The sequence below is a fragment of the Sinohyriopsis cumingii genome, chromosome 12, assembly GCF_028554795.1.
Source record: "Sinohyriopsis cumingii isolate HCF-2022 chromosome 12, ASM2855479v2, whole genome shotgun sequence".
Lineage (NCBI taxonomy): Eukaryota > Metazoa > Mollusca > Bivalvia > Unionida > Unionidae > Sinohyriopsis > Sinohyriopsis cumingii.
Window position 1 is genome coordinate 104980380 of NC_142972.1, and position 23998 is coordinate 105004377.

Genomic DNA, 23998 nt, shown 5'->3' on the forward strand with positions numbered 1-23998 from the left:
TGGATGGTAGAATTCGAATTTGCACTGTTCTGATCTCGAAGAGGGCACACCAAACTCTAAGCCACTGCGACTACCCTTAACTACTTGTATCGTAAGTTACTTAGAATGAATTTTCTGAGACAATATACTTACCATTAATACAGTTAGATCTGGACCTGTTTATATATATATATATATATATATATATATATATATATATATATATATACATATATATATATATATATATATATATATATATATATATATATATATATATAAACACACACACACACACACATATATATACAACTAGATTATTACATAAGGTCCTATAATTCTGTAACCAGTCGGTTTTTGTAATACATATCACAATGAAACCAAAACATTAACAAGTTTTTAGCATTTCTCTTCCACCCCACCCCCTCTTTCTCTCTCACACGGTTTTATGAGTTAAAAGTGGATCTGAAAACTTTTCTGTAACTGATTTTTAAATTGAATAATGGCAAAGCAATAGGGAGTTTGTTGTTCTCATTTGCCTAAGTTTCAGGTAAGGAATATGTCAGCATTTTGTGGTCATCTGACAAGAAATGCAGTTTTCTAACGAACGAACGAACGAACGAACGAACGAACGATAGATAGATAGATAGATAGATAGATAGATAGATAGATTTATAGATAGATTGATAGATAGATTTATTGATAGATAGATACATAGCTATATATATATATATATATATATATATATATATATATATATGATAGATAGATACATGGGAATGTCTCCAAACTAAGTGAAGTTTATTCTCTCATAATAGGCAGATTAAATGAAAAGAAAACCTCTCGTATATAACACATTCAAGTTTTTATTCGACAAGATAAACGCAATGTTATTTATACAGGTAAGTGATAACATTTTATGTCATATGGCACTAATAAAAATATGGTGAAAAATGTTGGGAATGTTCACTTTATACTCTCGTATAGACATATAATTCTCGTTTTTAGAAGAAAATTAATATAAGTAGATTGAAATCAGCTAAACCCAATATGATATTTTGAGCATGTTCATATATAGTACAAGTACATGCAAATTATGTACAGGTATTTACAAGCGATTCATGCATATTGTATGCACGTATTCATTTCTTTACATACAACGAGTATACTTACAGGAAATACAAGAATTCGGATACGAGATTAAATGATTTTATTCCATCTATGCTGACAGTTTTATATTGATTCTCCATAAATTCAGTATCCAGGTTAAGAGATCAATCAATATAAATTAGAATTATTCCAAATGGGACTCATTCATTGCTCTTTTCCGGCGCTAGATGGCGTGAGTGTACTTGGTGAGTTCTAGATTAGTTCTCTTTGATGAGAACAATTTGCTCAACAAGGATCCAAATGATTGGGAGTACAAATATGCCGTCCGTGGTGAGATCCGTTCTTTCATTACTTCAGTTTAAGTATCATACATTCTAAGTTTCCGTTTCAAAAAATCTTGCAAAACAAATTACTTAATTTGTCTATCTTTATATAATTAGGCGTGAACTTAGGAAGAATAGTTGTTTGCTTTTATTCATGCAAATTTTGTATTTATATTATATACTATTTTATTAAACGTTCAGATATTTATGGGAACCATGATATATGAAATATACGACAAAGTATGGTCCTAATTACACTTAGAATGTATGGTCCTAATTACACTTAGAATGTATGGTCCTAATTATACTTAGAATGTATGGTCCTAATTACACTTAGAATGTATGGTCCTAATTACACTTAGAATGTATGACAATAATTACATTTAGAATGTATGACAATAATTACATTTAGGAAGAACGAAAATAAGTAATTTTTAGAATGAACGACCATAATTACATTTGAAAAGCCTTAATTACATTTAGTATACAAATCTTGAAAATCTAAACAAAGATATGCGAGATACTAAAACTACAGGCTTCCTTTTGACTCATAAATAAACAATATTATGCCAATTTAATTACTCCAGGTGTAAACTATGTAAAACATGACAGTGTTGGCTGAGGTAGTTTAAAATATAAGCAGTTTGCATGAATAACGAATGGATTATGTTTTCCGCAAGATAAACGTCTTTCATGTTTATCTTTCTTGATTTCAATGATAACTACTACTGGCATAGCCCTCACATATGTGTTCACAACAGCGCTCATGTATGTGTTCACTTTAATAAAGGCAACGATGTTTCGCTTTAAAAGTAAGAAAGAAAATAAGAAAAAAGACTATAAAGAAAGACAGAAGACATAATGAATGAGTGGATGAAGGAAGGGATGAAACTATGAATAAAAATAAAAAAGAAAAAGCACAAGCCCGGACTTCTCTTTTTTTTGTTTGTTGTCGAAGAAATTTACATGAATTATTGTAAGAGGCAAATATCTAATCAGGAGGTTCATTGTATTCAAAGTGCACAAATGAATTAAGAGCATGAGTAAATATGGGCTAATTGTAAAATTCTTATGACTTTTAATCGAATATTTTGTTGGTATAATTAAGGCCATCATATACTATTTCCATACGGTTTTTAGACTGACTTTTCTCTATTTAAAATGTTATTTTCATTATTTGGTTATTTATGTGCACAGTTTTAGATAGATGGGTGATATAGAGAAATATTAACGCTGCTGGGTCCGATAACTTTCAAAATCATTAAAGAAAACCAGCCTAAATTCAGTAGCCCAAGAAAGGCAAAGAAGACAACTGAATATGACGCTGTTAGCTTCAACAATCTCTTGGTACATTCTAATGTGTTATTAATACTTCTAATGTGTTATTAATACTTATTATTTTGACTTGTTTGGAGAGAACTATAGAACTACCTATTATATCATATTGTAGGCCACAGGGCTAATTAATTTTAATTTATAGTAGTCGAGATTCTGTATTTTAGTTGCCCTTGGGCTGCGAGTACAATTATTTTGTGACTCTGGCCCTGGATTTGAAGAATGGTCGTGTTATATTAAGAAGGGTAGCCTAATCATTGATGTCGAATTCGTAGGAACTCCTGGCGTACCAACGCTGACGGTAGCCATGGGAACAACGGGAACATACTAAAGGTGAGACTCCCAATCTACAACTTTGAACAGAAATAACCCCAAAAGGGAATTTTAAAGAATATAAAACCAGTTTTTACAGTTTTGCGACATTGGTTTTACTTAATTTACTTAATTTCTTTTCCACATGAAGTAGTCCAGCGTTGAAATGCAGGTTTGTTGGTTTTTGATTGGTTGGTTGTTTTGTGTGTTGGGGAATATATTATTTTTGCATTGTTACAAGTGTTAATTATGTAAATAGTTTTAATGATTTATGAATAAGAAAAAGCAAAATTATTTTTGGGAAGCAGATAAAAATCGGAGATCGATTATTATTCTCTAATTGTTTTAGATTTATAGGTTTAACGCTGTTTCGTCACATGATAATTGATACATGGCAGCCAGTGTATATGGTCGAGGAAGAACTCGGGGAAAACGCCGGAGAAAACAACCGACCCACGGAGAGCTACTAGCAATTTTTCTCCCATGCCTACGTAGGCTGAGACAAGACTTAAACCCACCTTGACAGAGTTGGGATGTCAGTGATCCCTATCGGCGAGCGCCTTCGACCGCTAGGCCACCTGGCCCAAACAGCAAGAAGTTCAATTACAGAAGTAAATTTGCACTCATGTGGATCATTTAAGTTGTACTTAGATAGTCGGTCATTTCAATGAAAGTGGCCAATAATTGACCAGATCGATTAATCGGCCAATACTTGACCAGATCGATTAATAGGCCCATACTTGAACAGAATGATTAATCGGCCAAAAACTGGACCAGATCGATTAGTCAGAGCAGAACTAAGCAAACTAACATGACGTTGGATGTAGGCATTCATAAACGAGTATGATTTTGAAGAAATCTCACTTGAATGAAATCAGTATCAGCATTTTAAATGTATTTGGATGATGTCTGTAGAACGACATCTTAAGAATCTTAACCAATTAGTCTAGTCACGAAGAATTACAAAGTTCCTTAAAAAGACACTACGCTTTCTTCTTCAAAACACGTTGATAAACGGAAATGTCTTGTCCCGTGGGATGAAAGAATGTGTACCATACTGATACAGTAATGATATCTCCTTTATTATGGTCGAGATTTGAAGTCGAGAGAAACAGACAAATGCACGGACACTGTCTAGCATCACATTATAAATTGGCATCGTCAGTTATTTTCTCGTTATTTTATACATTTCTTTGACAAACGATATGCACGCAGTTTTTAAATTGAAGTCGTGTATAAGAACAAATACTCTTTGCAACCCCACCCCCAAATTAAAAAAAAAAATAAAATAATAAAAAACAAAGACGAAATTCCCTGACGTAACTGACCCGAAACACAACCACAAGTTCTCTTACATTTTCAAGGCGCATCTGAAGCATACGTGCACGTGAGAATTTCATGCTGCTTAGAATAGTGTTTTCAAGATGAAGCCTATCTCTTGACCAAAAAAGTTATAACCGATAGAAACTGTTATCCATGACGAATTTCGTATATGTGGATGCAACATAAAAAAAACCCTTTAGTTTTACATGATACTATATTTCACTAGGGTACCAAATGATTTCAAGATTGGTTCCCTGATTTTGCTTTGTTTGTGAGAAACGTTTGCAACATGAAGCAAAAGACCCTTGTTACACAGATGTGGTCTATACTATTCATGTATGTGGGTAAATTATATTCAATTGATTGGTTCCTTGTTTATACGAGCTATCCGAAAACGAAAAAGAAGAGTGTAAAATTGCAACTTATGTTGATAGTACAATGACCGTTACTGGTAAGTTTGCCTGGTGTAACTGAACTGGTCGTTAGAAGAATTAATTTACTTGTTTGTAGTAACCATACTTCCTAAAGGTCACATATTGTTTAAATGAAATATAAAAATACCCTGTTCTGCTCGAATGTATTGCCACACATGAGCGAAAATATCTCGTATCCCTTCTAAACAATGGGGACAAAATGAAATTCAAAGTAAGATTATAAGTCATTTTGGGACGTCAGTGTTGTGAAATGAAAATAAACGAACTTTTCGATCAGGTTTGGGACACAACCATGGCTGGCTTCAGCATAACAATATCGCTTGAGTTTTCTGTGCTGCTTTCTTCTGAGTCGGGTTCTTGTTTTATTTCCTCAGAGACTGGCACTGGAACCGCTTTTGGTGGCAATGGTTCATAAAGATCCGGTTCGGATTTCATCAAAAGGGTCGGATCGGTGATCATATTTTTATCTGAATAACCTCCTGTATAGGAAGAAAGCAAGGAACTCTGCAAAGCGTTATCGTAGGGAGAATATATGGAATTGTTGAGTGAGCTGTGAATGCTATGCTGCGTCGTGGTAAGATGTGAAGTCAGCGATGAAGTAAGAGAGCCAACCGGAAGAAGAGCAGGGGGCGGCGAATTCAGTGCTGCCAATACCGCAGAACCCTGTTTTTGGTAGAGCTGATGGTAGTTCGATAATGGCTTCATCTCTGTAATGAAAAGATGTATTGAAATTTATGTATAAGATCATGGATATGAAGAATTTTACACTCGTTTGAACTATTAACAACTATTTATGTTATGTGTACCATACGCAAACATTTAAGAATAAAACAGTTAAAATTTTTATTACAGAATAATACAAGTAATCATTCAATTTAAGAATAAAACAATTAATTATATGAGAACTGTTACTTGAATTAATATATTCAAATCATAATTTTGTACACGTAACACGATTACTATCATCTGATGAATTCATTACTTCGTGTAAGGCTAACACGCATTGATGCTTCCAAATGTATTTGAAAATTGCGTCACTGCACTGTCCTGAAGTTTTGTTGAATAAAATCAGTATGTATCGCTACGTGATTAATACATATTTACATATGTTCTTATGTCAAATAAAATTTGTAAAGCATGTTGAAACGGTTTTCAATATTTTGCTCGGCATGCCTCGCACAAGATATTTGAAATACACACTTGTGAAAGATTATCTATAAATTTAATTGAATTAAATTTAATGTCTTTGTGCAAGGATTGGGATGCCTTTACTTAAGATTGATTCTCGTGGGTCGGTGGTTCTTTCCGGGGTTTTCCCTGGTTCTTCTTCCACCATTAATACTGGCCGCCATGTATAGCCTATCGTGTGCTGAAAAATGGCGTTAAACCCTACAACAACAACAACAACTTAAGATTGAAAAATTCCACTGTTGATGTTGTGTAGCAAAGTATATAACGAAATTACTATGATCGTCCTAACATGTTATTCACTGAATTAATTTTCAAGGATAGATTTGCAATCTAGTGTGATATCTACCTGAGCTCTGTGACTCATTCCTGGAAAGACTCAGGTCCAATAAAGCCGGCGGCGTTTGCGATTGGTGCTGATGTTGCTGGTGATGATGTTGATTTCTACTATGTTCCTGGCTTAGCATGGGATCCGCTTTTGGTGGGGATTTAGACTTGGACGGCGTTTTCGGCTTCCGCTTTCGGGTTTGAATTCCATCCTTCTTCATAGACATGGGCCTGTTAACCTGCATTAAGATAATACCCCTTTAAAATCTTTATTAAACGATCACACTGTGTATTAAGTATATACACCATAGTTCTAGCTAAAGAGCGGATCCGGCGGTGAGGTTTTAGGGTATGACAGGGTTTTTCGCTTGAATGAAGAAGATATTGTTACACAAGCCTGTTCAATTCATGTCATTTAACTGGAAATGACGTAATATATATTGCAAATGATATTTAAAACAGTATACAATCCGATATCAACAATAGTCCATGTTTTTCTTTGTAAATTCCTGTTCACTTATTTTTAGAAGTCTGTCCTGTAAAAAGCATTGCGTTCCGTGTTAGGGAGAGCGATTGCTAGAAACCATGTGTTTCGAATGATATTTGTCACTTCCGGTACTGTAAAACTGCCTGAATAGGGAGTGACAATGGAAATTCTACGAGTGAACCTACAGGCTGGACTTAACTTTTGTTTTGCACGATAATAATAACGCGACAGATGAAGGTAATGTAAGTATAAATCAAAAGCCCAGGTTCAAAGCAAAACAACTATGACACAAGTCTGTTTCGAGAGCATCAATCTTGAAAAGATAGAACTAAAACTAATGAAAATATCAAGACAAAATTTTAAACAATACAAAAGTGAAATTTGACTTAATACTATCGGAGGTAGCGATATATTTTTCTTATCGTGTGACATGGTGATGAAATCGACATTATCGGAGGTAGAGATACATTTTTGTTAATGAATTATCGAGTGACATCGTGATGAAATCGACATTATCGGAGGAAGCGATATTTTTTGTCATCGAGTGACATGGTGATGGAAATTGCATTATAGTTGATACATCAATAGTTTCCGGAAATCCAGTGACTCGCTTAAATTGGGTTAGTTGTCACTATCTATACATATGTAGCCAGAGAAAATGAATTCCATAGATTTCATATGCAGTCTTAACAATAAATTTATTGCTATCAGCTTAACTTATTTCAGGCCACTCCCTTCTGTCTGTTTATTTGCAAATCTATCTTTAATTGCTAGTTTTATTTAAGATCTCTCGCAGCTTTTTTTCCTTTACTTTGACATTCAAATGCTGTTGTCTTATATGATGTAGTAATATCGTGATGTCTTCAACTACCATCGACTAAAGTTGTTCTTCATTTATTTTATTTTTATCTACCTTTGGAGTACCATTGAAAAAAAATGGATTTGGATTGTTTGAGGAGTTACATACATAGAAGCAATGGACACATACACATGCACAAACAGACACACATACACATACACCCACATACACACATACACCACACCCACACCCACACACACACACAGAGGCACACATACACATACACCCACAGACACCCACAGACACACATACACATACACCCACAGACACACATACACATACACCCACAGACACACATGCACATACACACACAGACACACATACACAGACACACATACACATACACCCACAGAAACACATACACATACACACACAGACACACATACACAGACACACACACGCTTCTCTTGATAGAATATAATTATTTATATGTGTCCCAATATTTTCAATGAATTAAGTATATTAAGTCTCATTTCTGGTAGAATCTCAGGACTTGAATAATCATCCATTTTGAAGTCATCTTCAGCTTCAGCCATTTCTCGATTTTATTTATATATCCAAAATTTGAAAAGTCCCATTCGGAAAGAAAAAAAGGATTTCGAAGACAACAATTGAGAAGTTTACCGGAGAATCGAAGAAATTATAAAGGAAATAAGCACAGTACTTGCAAACGGTTCATAAATATAGATAGCTGGTCAAAACTTGACTGAAGATAGAAAAAGAAACAAGCACTTAGGATATATTTGCAAATTCTACAACTGGAAAAAATGTTTCAATCATTGATCGTCGTCGTTATTTTACACAGTGATATCATTTTCTGCGGTCTTGGTTTTACACTTTGATATCATTGATCGGTGTCTTTACTTTACACCATGATATCACTGGTAGGTGTCTTGATTTTATATAATGACATCATTGATATGTGTTTTGATTTTACACCGTGACATCACTGATTGGTGTTTTGATTTTTCACCATGATATAATTGATTGGTGTCTTGACTTCACACCTTGATATCATTGATATGTATCTTGATTTTATTCAACGACATCGTTGATCAGTGTCTTGACTGTACACGGTAACATCATTTATCGGTGCACTGATTTTAAACCCCGTTATCATTGATAGGTACCATTGATTGTATACAATGACATCATTGATCGGTACGTTGAGTACTAGTTTCATGACATTGAGAGATCGATCTCAAGACAACTTACAGGTAAAATACATTAGACAATGATGTCCAAGACCACGCAATGTGCAATGTATGATCTCCTCGGTGAAGTTAACATTCTTGAAATATATAATTTGTATTGTGTTTTATCCATCTTTTCAATCGAATGCATTTTGCCACCTTTGGATCTGTGTTCAAAGACCAACATGTATCACTTGTCGAGGTGAAGCATGTGTTGCTGAATTAGATCAGACAAATCAAACGAGGTGCACGGTATGGCACAAACGATGTCATGTTTATCTTCAATTGCCCCTTCATAGTTTGCAACGTTTAGTCACCTCCTGAAGCCATCAATATATAATAAAACCTAGTACTTTAAAATCGTGTCCGTATTTAATACTGTCTTTCTTAACGCTTGCAACAATATTATTTCTTGCCCAATTTTATAACCTGTACATTGCATCTTTGTGGTTCTTCTAGTTCACGAATCCGTTATATTGCTCTCTCTCTCTCTCTCTCTCTCCACTTTTCAAGTACTTTTTACAATGCTGTTTGTTTGACATCTCCTTCCATTTTCTTTCGAACTCTTATTTGCATGGTTCACAATTACTTTGGTTTTACTTAGTCTGTGCCACGTCTTCATCTTCTCCATTTGCTGAGCATGTCTTGGAATTCAGCATACACTTGACTAATATAACATGTCTTGGAATTCAACATACACTTGACTAATATAACATGTCTTGGAATTCAACATACACTTGACAAATATAACATGTCTTGGAATTCAACATACACCTGACTAATATAACATGTCTTGGAATTCAACATACACTTGACTAATATAACATGTCTTGGAATTCAACATACACTTGACTAATATAACATGTCTTGGAATTCAACATACACTTGACTAATATAACATGTCTTGGAATTCAACATACACTTGACTAATATAGCATGTTACATGTCACTTTCTTTAACTTGTTGACAAACTATAATTTTTTTCCTCAAAGTAATTTTTTATAGCCATATATATTATTTTTAAAAAATACAACTGGAAAATACAACTGGAAGTGAATACAATTCACCTCGATAAGCATGAGGTACGTGGTGGTCTTTGAACACAGATCAAAAGGTGGCAAAATGCCTTCGATTGCAAACATGGAAAAACACCATAAAATTATATTTTTCAAGAATGTTAACTTCATCACTGAGGGGACCACACATTACTCAGTGCGTGGTCTTTGGACAGCATTGTACCCAACTATGTTTTCAAATATTTTTCGAAGCAAATCTTACTACTGAAAAACATCTTACAACTAACTTTTCTTGGAATAGTGGTGATCTATCTTCCAAAATTTCTTGTAAAAAAATGGAACGTTCGAACAGTGTGTGAAAACGTAAAGATGCAAAGAACAAAGAATCATCGTAGGGTTTTACTCGCTAGGCAACGCGGACAACATTTACAGGAATTTCAACCAGCCACAGCTGAATGAATAAAAGATGAAAACGATGACGCAACAGTCTCTACGTGATATCACATTGCTTCATTGAAATAAAACAACGCAATCTACTATTTGATTGGTGGTCGTGCAGCCGGTTGGGACATTATGTTCATGAAAACTTAAATTACATCACAGTGTCTCTTAACCTAAGGCGAACCGAACCGTCCGGGAATGACAACAATACACAGCGGTAAAGTATGTTGAAAGTAATAACATTCCATAATCAATAAAACCACAACGACAGAGCCTGTACAGATTACAACAAACTATTTCCACCATGACTTACAACCCAATGCAAGAAATATTTTAACATAATTTAAATATTTATACTTTATTAAATAATAAATAACATGTGAACTGAACAAAATAACAAATGATATTAACTTTTGTTAATATGCAGTTGCATACAACGCCCTTTTGAAGAAACTGTTTAATACGTCAATCGGTTCACCATCAAATGTAGAAATGGTAGAAATTGCAAAGCTAAGTATGCTATTTGCACTAAGTCAGTTCAGAATAAAATGACTGGTAGCAAATGTACTTTTACCTGACAAAATTCTAACACCGTGCAACTGAGTGTCAACTCGTGTACATTTTACCAGGTAATAAATAACAACACGTCAGCCTAAACAAAAATCATTATCAGCACATTTATATGTGCGACATTAAACTCTGCCCTTACTGTTGCCTACAACATGCATTAGTACAAGCTATTGACGACTACACATGAGCCACACCATCAACAATCACATGGACGAAGTTTTCTGGCTTATTATTCCAGTATCTGTTGCCAAACTACAACCATTAATCTGATTGGAGGATGTTGTTAACTGCAAGCTAAATTTACTGAAAATTAACTCATCACTTATGATGTCCAAAATGGTGGCAGATAGGCTGAAACAGAACAAAGGAAAAGGAAATCGTTGAATGAGACTCTAGTTCCAGTTTCAATTCAACATATTTACGTGACCGCAAGGTCATATATTTATGTTGTCAGTCAAAAAGCATTTACCAATAGCACGGTTACTTAGTTCAATGTGTCGATCCTTATTTGAATAACATGGATACATTTTACATTATCCATGCATAAACAGGCATTGCGTGTAGGTATCATATTTATAAAATATTTCGTTAACAGTTTTCTTATCTCGCTTGAAAACTTTCTTCTTATCGGGTTCACTGTGAAAACAATAAAATGGTCCATCTTAAATCAACAAAGTCTCTTATTGGAATGACATAAAGTTCAAAGTTGAAACTTCGTTGTATCTTTCAATTCGCGTATGGAATGTAATAGCTATTATCTTGAGGATGGTATCGTACAAGATGATATACTTTTTCATGCAAAGTGTCAGGAGGAAAAAGTGATTTGGATTTTTTATAACGTAGCTTTAACAATTTTCAGTCATATCACTTCGAAGTCTGCAGTGTGGCAGTTTATAGTGATGTCTAGCACTGGGCCATCATGTCGCAGACATGTAGCATGATGTCCCACCCAGTCACATTATCCTGACACCAGGCCGATCAGGCCTAACACTAACCTCTTAATGCTGAGCGCCAAGCGAGGCAGCTGTTAGTACCATTTTTGTAAGTCTTTGGTATGACTCAGCCGGGGATCAAACCCACTACCTAGGAGGAAAGAGTCTCATATATTAAATGTATTTGGCTTTCATTTGACGGAAGTATGTTTCGTACATCAGCCAGCTTAACTTTAGCATTGTGAATCCTCCTTATATATGGTTTAGGTAGCTTGGTGATTTTTGTTTTTCATTCAAAAAAATAGTAAGTCATCATGAAGAATTTGTCTGCAAATGAAATATCGTTTGCAATTTGCAAAATTTGTTTTAATTCGCGTATGTTTAACTTGGTCCCGTTCCTTAAAATGTTCGCTTTGTTTCTCAAACATATTGACATATACAGGCCAAAATAAGTCTTTTTCCAAGTTGTTAGTAGCATTTTGCCTTATTAAAACTCGATGTACATTTTAACAAACGGGTAATGATAGAAACTAGTTACTCTGTTTAACCTTTTCAGTTTTACGTCCATCGGCATGTTTCGTTTCACATTTTGTTATTGAACAAAAGTTTTGTTTTGTCCTCTAAAGTACATAGTAATTTGGATACAGTTCGTTAAGTTTGGTTAAGTAGCGTTTCCTCTTCGAAGAAGGTTTTTTTTTGGAGATAATTTGTGTCCTGTGTGTGTGTGTGTGCTGGGGGGTAATTCGGATTTTGAACATAACTTTAAGAAATGTTTCTGTCATATCGCTACAATGTCTGCAGTGTGCTGTCTAGCACTGGCGCATCATGATGCAGACATGCAGCATGATGTCCCCTCCAGTCACATTATCCTGACACCAATTGGTGATGTTACACGCCTGGATAGACATGTGCTCCCAACATAATGGATTTTTACGAATATTTCTTTCTTTTCTGTCACTTTCACTGGTCTAATGATTTTGATTTTATAATTTTCCCGGTCTTATAATTTTTTCAATACTTTTACCGGTCTAATGATTTTCTTACATTTTTGCCAGTCTAGTTTATTTTCTTAACTATTTCACACACGTTTACTTATAATACTGGTAGAAAATAGAGTCCGTGTCATATACATCTTTCAAACTGGCGAGAAACCAGAAAGGAGAAAAATTAGGTTTGCAGATAGTTTAAAGTTTATGGGATTATCACTAGACTGACATTTATTGAGTTGCCATGTCAACATGCTCCCTGGGAGCGTTAGATATTGATTATCACGGCATAAATAAGCATTTCTTGCCCATATTGTTAACATTGATGAAAGCATTTTGTTTGCTCACCAGATTCGGTTATACAATGCACAGTCTACCTTTTAGTGTGGTTTGTAAATATCCGCATTCAAATAGGGAACTCTGATTGTATCAACCATCTATTTCGTAGCAACTACGATATTTTGAAAGACCTGGGTGCTTAGGTTGTTAAACTGTGCGTCTCACACATGTTGAATTGGTAAACTGTGAATGATATACGCAAATGTGGTCGAACAGGTCAATTACATCGTTTCTATTTCATCTTGGACAGTTGACATAAGTCTATGTTTTCTTAGAGTGACTCGTAGTTGAAATTGGAAATTAACAGATTTGAATTTTGTCTATATCATTTTAATGCTCTTTGGTTCAACCTGATAAAAGAACCGGATCGAATGTCTATGGTTTCCACCACTAAATGTACGTGTTTTATTAGTTGAATAATGCTTTTGGTCTTCTGATCTTTTTCTTGGTATATTTCTGGTTCTTTTGAATTTCTTATTTCTATTTTTCTTCTCTCGTTTTTCTACGTTGTTTAACTTATATCTCTTTTTAAATTATATTTCTTCTGGCATTTCTTCTATGCAGTTACCCTCCTTTTCCTTAGAGTTCTTCCCGCCTATAGAAATCTTTGGCTCTTTGATACTGGGAAGGTTTTACGCAACGTTTTCATAATTGGGAAAATTGTACTTACCGTGTCAGGAATTTTACGGAAACACGTGTGCATATTGTTTTATATTTTGCTAAATGGTAATGCCTCTTTTCGTTGGCGTTTCCTTTTGTTCTTGTCCAATTTTTAATTTTAGTCGTCTGATATAACGACAACCATATTTAAGACATAGATAATACATATATCAGCAAATCTAACGACCGAAAAGGTTCCAAGTTGTTCCTACTTTTACGCCATTGCAGTGTGTATTTATACGGCAGATATTGTTTCAATTTAGGAACGGAAAAATAGTTGATTTGTCCACCACGTTTCCATTGTAGAAGTGTTGTATTTATATGGAAGGGGCCATTCCAGTGTATGTTCTGATTTTACCTCCTTATTCTCCGCTGTTTTCAATTATACAGTTTTTATGTTAGCAAAAACATTTTCGGAATCTTTGTCTTCACACGAAATGAGAGGTTTCTAATTGTCTTTCTTCTATATCAGCATTTAACGCATTTTCACCCATTGTTACCCTAAAGCTTCTTTCTTAATTGGCAGTAATAGTGTTTGTGTATATTCGAAAAAAACAGCTCGATTTCATTTTATGAACTCGCCTGCTGGACACCATTGTTTTTCATTAGTGGTATTTTCCAACGGTAATACGATTTCTTCCTTGAATAGCACCTTGACGATTGATCATTCGTAGAATTTTTTAAAAACGTTGATTGCTGTCTTTGAATAGATTAAACTCAGTAGTATTATGGAATTTCCACAAATGTCAGCGGTTCCATTCTGTAACGTGTTCAAGATTATGTATCATGCGATAGGTTTGTTCTGTGACTAGAATGTGGAATTATACACTTGCATATTCAATTACTTTTTACGCGATTTGTTCGTGCTGTCAATAGTGTCTTTAGTATATTTGGAAAATAAATTCTACCCCTCCTTTCGTTGTAAAAAGTGGATGTTTACACATTCGGATATCGAAGTTTTTTATTTAATGTCAATAAATCCAATAGGCGGTAAGCCATTACAGAAAACATGAACAAAATGTAGCAGTGTTGTATGAGCTGTGAAAGAGAAACGCACGAGCGTGCATAGGACATCAAGTAGTTACATAATCCTTTTATCTTAGTTGCAAGATCATATAGATGGTACTAAAAGCAATGACATTAGTTTTAAGGGACATCCCTCATTATTCACCCAAGAGGAAGAGCAGTGATTGCTGGCCACATTAAATATTACTTGACCCGTTCTAAAGTTATGGACTTCTGCTGTGGCTATGGGAAGATGGGTCAAGGTCCAGCCACAAACTGCGAATTGGTATTATAATTTTTTTTATGAAATGGCCAAACATGATTTGAAAAGGAAAATCGCACTGCATTGATAATGTAGACGGAAAGATCATATATACTGGTTATGAACGGCTTCCGAATAGTGAAAAGAACTAAAAATACAGGTTATCATATCAGAAAGCTTTGGAACTGCAATTGTCTTTGCATTTGCTAATACTATGTGGTATGATGCAATGTGTAATGGAATTGACGATAAAGTTACGGTGAAACAGGTATTGGATATTCTAGTCTGATTTCTTTACTTCTTATATCCAAAGCAATATTTTGTAGTCTGTGCAAGGTATAGACCCAAAACCATCGTATTCTTCTTCTATGTGATGGACAGAAAAGCCATCTCTCTTTGCTTGTAACGGAATTGGCCTAGTGTAATATAATCCATTTTCTTGGCACCACATTATTCATGTATACTACAGTCGATAGACGTAAACTATTTTTGTCCGTTTGAAGACCTGAATCAGCATGAGACCCACAAGTTTAGCGAGGAAAAACTGGAAGGTCAATCACCAGATATTATGCGTGTTTCATGACATGTGAAATGTATGATCCGGTCGCTGAATCCATATCATTTACGTGTGATGCATTCAAAAAGTCTTGACGAAACATATTACTCTCCGTTATTGTTAAATAAACTCTTACTCTTCCATCGATCGTGTATCTAATAAAGAATAGAAAGGAGACATGAATCCAAAGTGTGACTAAAAATCTACTGTCTGATAAGTATTGCTGGCGCTCTACAATTTCGTATTTTGCACAGGCTGGGATAGATTTTTAAAGAAAAATATTTCCCCATCTTTTCAACAGTCGTTATTCTGATTATTTTAAAAAGATCTTGTATGTTTTAGGTATTATTCAAAAAACTTTTAAAGTCTTTTATTTTAGTTTATGTTTTATGTGTGTAATATGCGTTAGAGAATATATAGTTTAGCCGTACTTCAGATTTGTACCTTTCAAAAAACTGCTTGCTCCGCTTGGACATTTTCACTTCCAGGACTTCAGGGGTATTTTGTAAAAAAGAAACTGAAATCTTCTCTAATTTTAGATATTTGCTAATTCATTCATTGCACTATCAGACGTTGCTATTGTCTAGGATGGTAAAATTAATTTCCCAGTTCTAATAACTGCTGATAATAGTGTACTTTAGACTATTTTAGGCTGATTTTTAGCACAAGGGAGGAGTGATTTTAGTTAGCCGTGTACTTAGATAATTTACAATTTTCACAAGTACATTACTTAAAAGACATGTCAGCTACAGTACATGAAAGCAGCATAGAGGTATGCCAACATTTTCTCCATTGTGCATGTTGCAAGTATAAACAACATTACCTGACACCAGCAACTCTCTCAGAAAGAATGCGCGTGAAGTTCGCATCAATTTAATTCAGCACCAAGTGTATATGTTTATTACTGCCCCCCCCCCCCCAATTCCCCGAAAAAAGTATGAGCATTAGCTTAGGATGAGTAATGATAGCAATATTTCAAGATGGGCCCAGGTCATTCATGGTGAATGTCAAATAGGTACCACTTTAATCTAGGACTATATTCTAGTCATAAGAATCATAAATGAGAACCCTACGTCTAACACGGTTTTTACGATAGTCGCCATTGTGGCCGTTGGGATGTTTGAGTGTCAATTACTTTATTTCGCAGAACTTGGGTTTTGTAGGAAACAGTATGCTAGTTTTGTTTAAGTAGTGTTGGAGATAACAAAACAGCTGTTAACGGCACAAAGCATTAGCTCTCGTCATCTTCAACTAAGACAACTAACAACAAATGTAATAACTGACTAAGAATATGAACGTAACAATTTACCGCAAAGCAAAACAATGTACCATATTTTAGCTCAATGAACCACATTACAGCTCAGTGTACCACATTACAGCTCAATGTACCACATTACAGCTCAGGGAAGGTCTTAAATCAGTACGGTGACAATGTTCTGGTGCTTGTTGGTAACGCCAAGAAAACATAATGAGTGTCAATGATATAATCTGAGAAAATGGTATTGACCATGAAGAGACCTTTCAACACGTGGAACGAAACAACGAGGAAACAAAATAAAGAAAATCAACAAAACTGCAACAGGAAGGAGACGAAGAAGGAAAAGACAAATGGACAATACAAAAGTTACAAGTAAAATTGTGGTATCTGTTTCAAGCAAATATAATTTAAGCAAACATGCTTCAATAGAAGCAAGAGTCTATAACTCGTATGATTCTGATGTTGTCGAGTCAGTGTGTGTGTGTGTGTGTGTGTGTGATTTAGATTTTTAACGTAGCTTTAACAATTTTTCAGTCATATCGATACAATGTCTGCAGTGTGACAGTTTATAGTGATGTTTAGCACCGAGGCATCATGCCGCAGACATGTAGCATGATGTCTCACCCAGTCACATTATTCTGACACCAGGCCGACCAGTCCTAACACTAACCTCTTAATGCTGAGCGCCCAGCGAGGCAGCTGTTAGTACCATTTTTAAAAGTCTTTGGTATGACTCGGCCGGGGTTCGAACCCGCGACCTCCCGCATCCGAGGCGGATGCTCCACCACAAGGCCAGTCGAGTCAGAATGACGTTTTGTTAGAACCAGTTGCTATGATACGTAAGCTATATGTTGCGCCATTTGGACCAAATTTGCACGGTTCATGTTTATCGTATCAAGTTCTTCTGGCTTGCTATGAAATATCTATCTATCTATCTATATCTATATCTATCTATCTATCTATCTATCTATCTATATATATATATATATATATATATATATATATATATATATATATATATATATATATATATATATATAAACGCTAATATCAAACTTGCAGCATGCTAGTTGTTATATTATATTTTAGTCGAAATTAAAACAATCATCTTGAATTTACTTTGGCTTAACTTTACTCGTTACATACACCGAGTTAGATAAATCTAACAAGGAAAAGGTATATATATATATATATATATATATATATATATATATATATATATATATATATATAATACTTTGATTCTGTTCTCATTATTTTCTCATGTTGTTTACATACATACATACATACATACATACATGCATATATACATACATATATATAATCATACACACATACATATGTACGTACGTGCGTGCGTACGTACATGCATACACACACAAACATACATACATACATATATACATACATACACACACATACACATACATACATACATACATGCATATATACATACATATATATAATCATACACACATACATACGTACGTACTGTGATCATTTTATAGCTGCAAAATGTTAAAAATATGTAATGCTAACATTTTTAAAGTTTCATGCTTTGTTCCAAATATTAATACTTTCAGTTTGACAACACAATATAAATACGCTACTGACCATATACCTATCAATGAAACTGAAAAACTAGAATATATTTGAATGAAAGGTAGCTGAGGAACGAGTCCAATACAACAATGATTTGGTGTCGATTCTGATGTGTTGGTCCCCTGGGCGTTAGTTGATTCGTAGTTGTTACAGTGGACATCCCGAACCTTCTACAGTTTAAGTGACTACCGCTAGATGTCAGTATTTCAATGCGTAAGAGATAATCGTTATTTGCTACAGAGGAAGTTACCAAGCAATTTGTCGTTCGTCTTTCAAGCCAAGAGCAACTTGATGATTTAAAATATTTCTGGTCAGTTTGTCGCTCTCATTAAATCAGTTTCTGTTTCAGAATCTTGATTTTGGAATCTTTTTTCTTCTGAAGAAAGCTCTCAGATGTTTGTCGCAAGATCTAAGGACTTTATATAAGCCTCTACAAGCGCCTGGTAACCAAGACGATTGATGCTGGGACACAAGTGTTTTAGTTATCGATTCTAGGCACATATTGTAAGTGCAAAATAGGCATATATGATGGAGACTGATGTCGGAAGTTGTGTTTAGTTTTGCAAAGAGGTAGATAAAACAGCATGCTGTCAATAAAGCAGTACTAAAGAACACACCGTACTGATCAATAAACGCTAATACGGTGAATTCAATAATGTTGTTGGGCACAATATTTCTAGAACATATGGTTGTTTTAAACTACGAAATAAACAATCCAATGAACAATATTTTTGTGTGTATATAAGAGAACCTCATCTCTCTTTCCATGGGTTTAAGTTCTAGAAAAAAAATCATTTTTTTTCTAAAACCAAAGTTGATATCCTTCATAGTGGTCTAACACCAACTAATAGCTAATTAATAATTAATCAGTAACTTCAGTTGTGTCTCAAATTAGCTTCAAACAGTCTACAAAACAACCAATAGTGGTAAATCAGTTTATAAATTCTCACAAGTATCCAATCGTGATCCTACCATTAAGGGCAATAGCTACGGATCTGACACAGTGATCTACATTATTATGATAATTTTTCCTCGAATAATGAGTTACCTAGCTACGATATCGTAGCCTCAACTTGATTTTTTTGTGGTTGAGGCTACGAACTGATCCCATATCGCGTAATGGAGCAAAACAAATCGTCACTAAAGTCAGATAAACCAACAGTGTAGAAATCTACTACATAAGTATAATCATGTTGTGAAAGACGTTATGTTTATTTTGAATCTATTAAGCCCTTACACGATAAAATAAATTGGCATGGTTACACTAACCTCATTGTGTCCGCAATGACAGATAATGCGAGACTCTCGTCGTGACCCGTTTTCTACGTAAGGCTTGTCAAACCATTTTTGGATATTCTGCGCTATGTTATTATCAATCAAGTGGCGAAAAATGGCTTCTTGGTGGAATTTCAAAGTTGCCAACAAACCGTTTTTACTTGTAATGCGCAATATTTCTGACACAAACCGCGCCAAATTTTTACTATGATTTGTTTACGTTTTCAAATAAGGCCTCAATGTCCTTATATGGCACACAAACAAACGAGGCTGAGAACGGAAGTAATCATTATTTTAACTAATATGGCGGACGATCTAAACGAAAATATTGGATAAAAAAGGTAAACGAGATTTTACGACTATTTCTACAATGAGTTTCGATACTTCCGGTATTAAATAAGAGGGCTACTCAATTTATTAGATTATATGCAAGGAATATGTTCTAATTGTTGATATTAGGCTAAAAGAGCGCCGGGTGTGATTCACGCCCGGCTTGCTCCATTGACATGTATATGCTCATGTTAGTACCCTGTCCACGAGGTAGGAGTAAAGGTACTAATATTAGTACTATGAGTTACCGTGAAATTTCTGATCATCTTCATCATCAAGTGTACCATTATTTAGAGGATTCGGTGCAGTAAAATTACATTCTAACCAATCATTGTTAAGCTCATACGAAAAGTGAATACTTTGATCTATGACATTGTTTGTAACTTTATGGCCTTTAAGAAAAGTAAATACTTGGATCTATGACAGCGTTTGTAACTTTATGGTCTTTAAGAAAAGTGAATACTTTGATCTATGACATTGTTTGTAACTTTATGGCCTTTAAGAAAAGAGAATACTCGGATCTATGACAGCGTTTGTAACTTTATGGTCTTTAAGAAAAGTGAATACTTTGATCTATGACATTGTTTGTAACTTTATGGCCTTTAAGAAAAGTGAATACTTGGATCTATGACTTTGTCCTCGTAAAGCCGTTAAGAGAATTAATACTTTGATGTGTGACTACGATTGCCACTGTATGGCTTTAAAAAATCAATATTATGATCTATGGCAATATTTGTCACTGAATGGTCTTACTAAAATGCATACTTTGATCATTGTCACTGTGTGGCCTTTTATCTATGAAAATGTTTGTCACTGTATGGGCTTTAAGAAAATGAATACTTTGATCCATGACAACGTTTGTCACTGTATGGCCTTACGAAAATGAACACTTTGATCAATGCCACTGTATGGCCTTAAGGAAATGAATACTTTGATCTATGACAACGTTTGTCACCGTATCGCCTTAAGAAAATGACTACTTTGATATATGACAACGTTTGCCACTGTATGGCTTTAAGCAAATGAACACTTTGATCAATGTCACTGTATGGCCTTAAGCAAATGAACACTTTGATCAATGTCACTGTATGACCTTAAGCAAATGAACACTTTGATCAATGTCACTGTATGGCCTTAAGGAAATGAATACTTTGATCTATGACAACGTTTGTCATCGTACGGCTTTAAGAAAATGCATACTTTGATCTATGCCACTGTATGGCCTTAAGCAAATGAACACTTTGATCAATGTCACTGTATGATCTTAAGGAAATGAATACTTTGATCAATGTCACTGCATGGCCTTAAGAAAATGCATACTTTGATCTATAACAATGTTTGTCACTGTATGACCTTAAACAAATGAACACTTTGATCACTGTCACAGTTTGACCTTAAGACAATGAATACTTTGATCAATGTCACTGTATGGCTTTAAGGAAACGAATACTTTGATCAATGTCACTATAGGGCCTTAAAAACGTTAGTACTTTGGTCTAATTATCTGGTGAAAGAAAGAAACCATGAAGCTTAAAGGACGAAATGTTAATCCTATAGTTTGTCATTCATTAGCGAGGGTCAAAATTTCGAGTGTTTAAATGGGTGACAGCAAAGTAAACATACTTTATAAAACTAAACACATTTAAGCTATTTCCATCAGAAAACAACCTAAAGATGTTGGCTTACTTTACCTGATGTAACTTGTAGTATAGTCCGCATGCGTTACAGACTGGTTCACCTTCACTATTTCTTCTCCACAATGTAGTTGTTGATGTGTTACAGTTAGCACAGGTTAGTCCCACACGGGTTCGATTACTGGTCTGAGGAGACAAAAAATATATAAGAATTGAACTTGTTATTAAACATCATGCAAGAAAGGCTGTAGCAATGAGAAGGCTGTAAAAATAGCGTGTAATCGATAACAGCATATATGAAAGGCCGTAGCGAAGTGAACGCCGTTTATATATAGCCTAATCAATAGAAGTATGCGTGAAAGACCGTAGCGAAGGGACGGCTGTTTATATATGGTGTCTAATCGATAAGAGAATGTATGACAGTCTGTAGTGAAGGAAATGCCGTTTATATAAACTGTGTAATCGATAACAGCATGCATGACATGCCGTAGCGAATCGAAGGCTGTTTATATACAATCGATATAATCAAGCTTCATAACTTATTGATTCCTGTTAAAGATGAGGTTCAATTCTTATCATTACAAATATTGACAAAAATAATATAGAAATATGAATAGAAATAATAATGATTATCAAGAAATAAATAACTGACCTATAGTTTAAAAGTTTTTTGTAAATATTGTCAACGCATACAACAAAGGCGCATGAATAAATTAATTCATTTCTGACGTTGTGAACAATACACGTCTTTCCTGCTCTGTACCATACGATTTTAACCAATTGAAATACTTGTTACAAAGGCTTGGTAAAACGCGCGCGCTCGCGTGTGTGCGTGTGTGATTTGGATTTTTAACGTAGCTTTAACAATTGTCCGGTCATATCGCTACGATGTATGCAGTATGGCAGTTTATAGTGAAGTCTAGCACCGGGGCATCATGCCGCATATATGTAGCATGATGTCCCATCCAGAAACATTATCCTGACACCCGGCAGATCAGTGTTAAAACTAACCTCTTAATGCTGAGTGCCAAGCGAGGCAGCTGCAAGTACCACTTTTTCGGCCGGGGGCTCGAACCGATAAAATGTGTAATTATTATACTGTTATATCAAACACTGTGTTAAGTAAAGTTAATCAAAGCACGATTTACTTCTTTGTTACATAATTTCGTCTAGTGGGATTATATTGAGGGATTTTAATTTTTCCTATTTATATTTTAGCGACTTACAATTCGAAAATTATAATAACTGAGGGGCTAAGTACTGACACGATTATGCTATGCTACGGCTTAATCACCATACATTTCGTTATCGCCAGAAAAGTCCTTCTTCACAGTACAGAGCACATTATAAATATCTATATCACTGAATCTTTTTTAAGATTACAATGGCGAATATAGCAAAAATATAAAATGGCAATAGATTACGTTTGAACATTAAAAGTATAACTTAAATAACAATTTTTCTTAATGAAAAAAGGTTTTTGAGGATTTCGGTGATTACTCATGTAAGGTACTTCTTTTTGTATGTGATACGTACTTTGTACAAAACTAATTTAGTAGAAGAGTCTCATGGGAGCTCTAATAACATATCAGAAAGCAACTAGAGAAAAACATGGATCTCAAAGAATCTTTATTACACTTCGAAGTGTTACGTATTTAGGCTTGAATAAACAGTAACACTGGAAGAGTGAAAATAACCAGTTTTAAAAAATTTAACAAATTATTTATTTCCCAGGAAAAATACCGTAAAAATGAAAAAATAAGAACTTAGGGTTTTAAGAATCAAATCCAAAAATAAGCCAATAATAATCAACGGATAAAATTTTAGAAGTCCTAATAATGAAATGTTCTAATGAATTCTAGTTCGAGTCCCGACAAAGAATCCAAGGTGGAAGGCGATGACGTATACTGTATCCTTTATGGTGCTGGAATGTCTACAGTTATGTGTTATTCACAAACAATTATTCGGTGTTGGAAATCCGAATAACATTTTTTAGAAATGTCTTTTTTCAAGAATTCTGTATGAGATCTCAAAATATTTCCAGAGAAAAAAGAGTTAATCCTTTTAGAATCCAAATAATTCGAATGAACATTAAAATGTAATTCTCAAAATGACACAACAAAAGAAACACCTTTACGTCACAGTGTTTAGAAGCCCGTTTGAGACCTCTCTCTTTCTAAGCATCATTATTAAAAGTAAGTAATGAGCAATTTCGGAAATGCCTAATTGTGAAATAGAGAATCACGTGATCATGTTTACATA

General features: G+C 34.6%; 1 protein-coding gene across 6 annotated transcripts in view; it reads right to left on the bottom strand.

Annotated features, from left to right (window-relative positions):
• Positions 1-825: 825 nt before the first annotated feature.
• The window catches only part of LOC149787176 (uncharacterized), a 56313-nt gene continuing 33140 nt past the window's right edge, over positions 826-23998 (bottom strand). For all 6 annotated transcript variants that reach the window (XM_089977679.1, XM_089977682.1, XM_089977681.1 and 3 more), the window contains exons 5-7: positions 21794-21922; positions 6354-6570; positions 826-5523 (exon numbers count right to left, since the gene is read on the bottom strand). In XM_089977679.1, coding sequence (XP_089833805.1) covers positions 5090-5523; positions 6354-6570; positions 21794-21922 — 780 coding nt within the window. In that variant the 3' untranslated portion in view covers positions 826-5089. The remainder of the gene's footprint in view (positions 5524-6353; positions 6571-21793; positions 21923-23998) is intronic.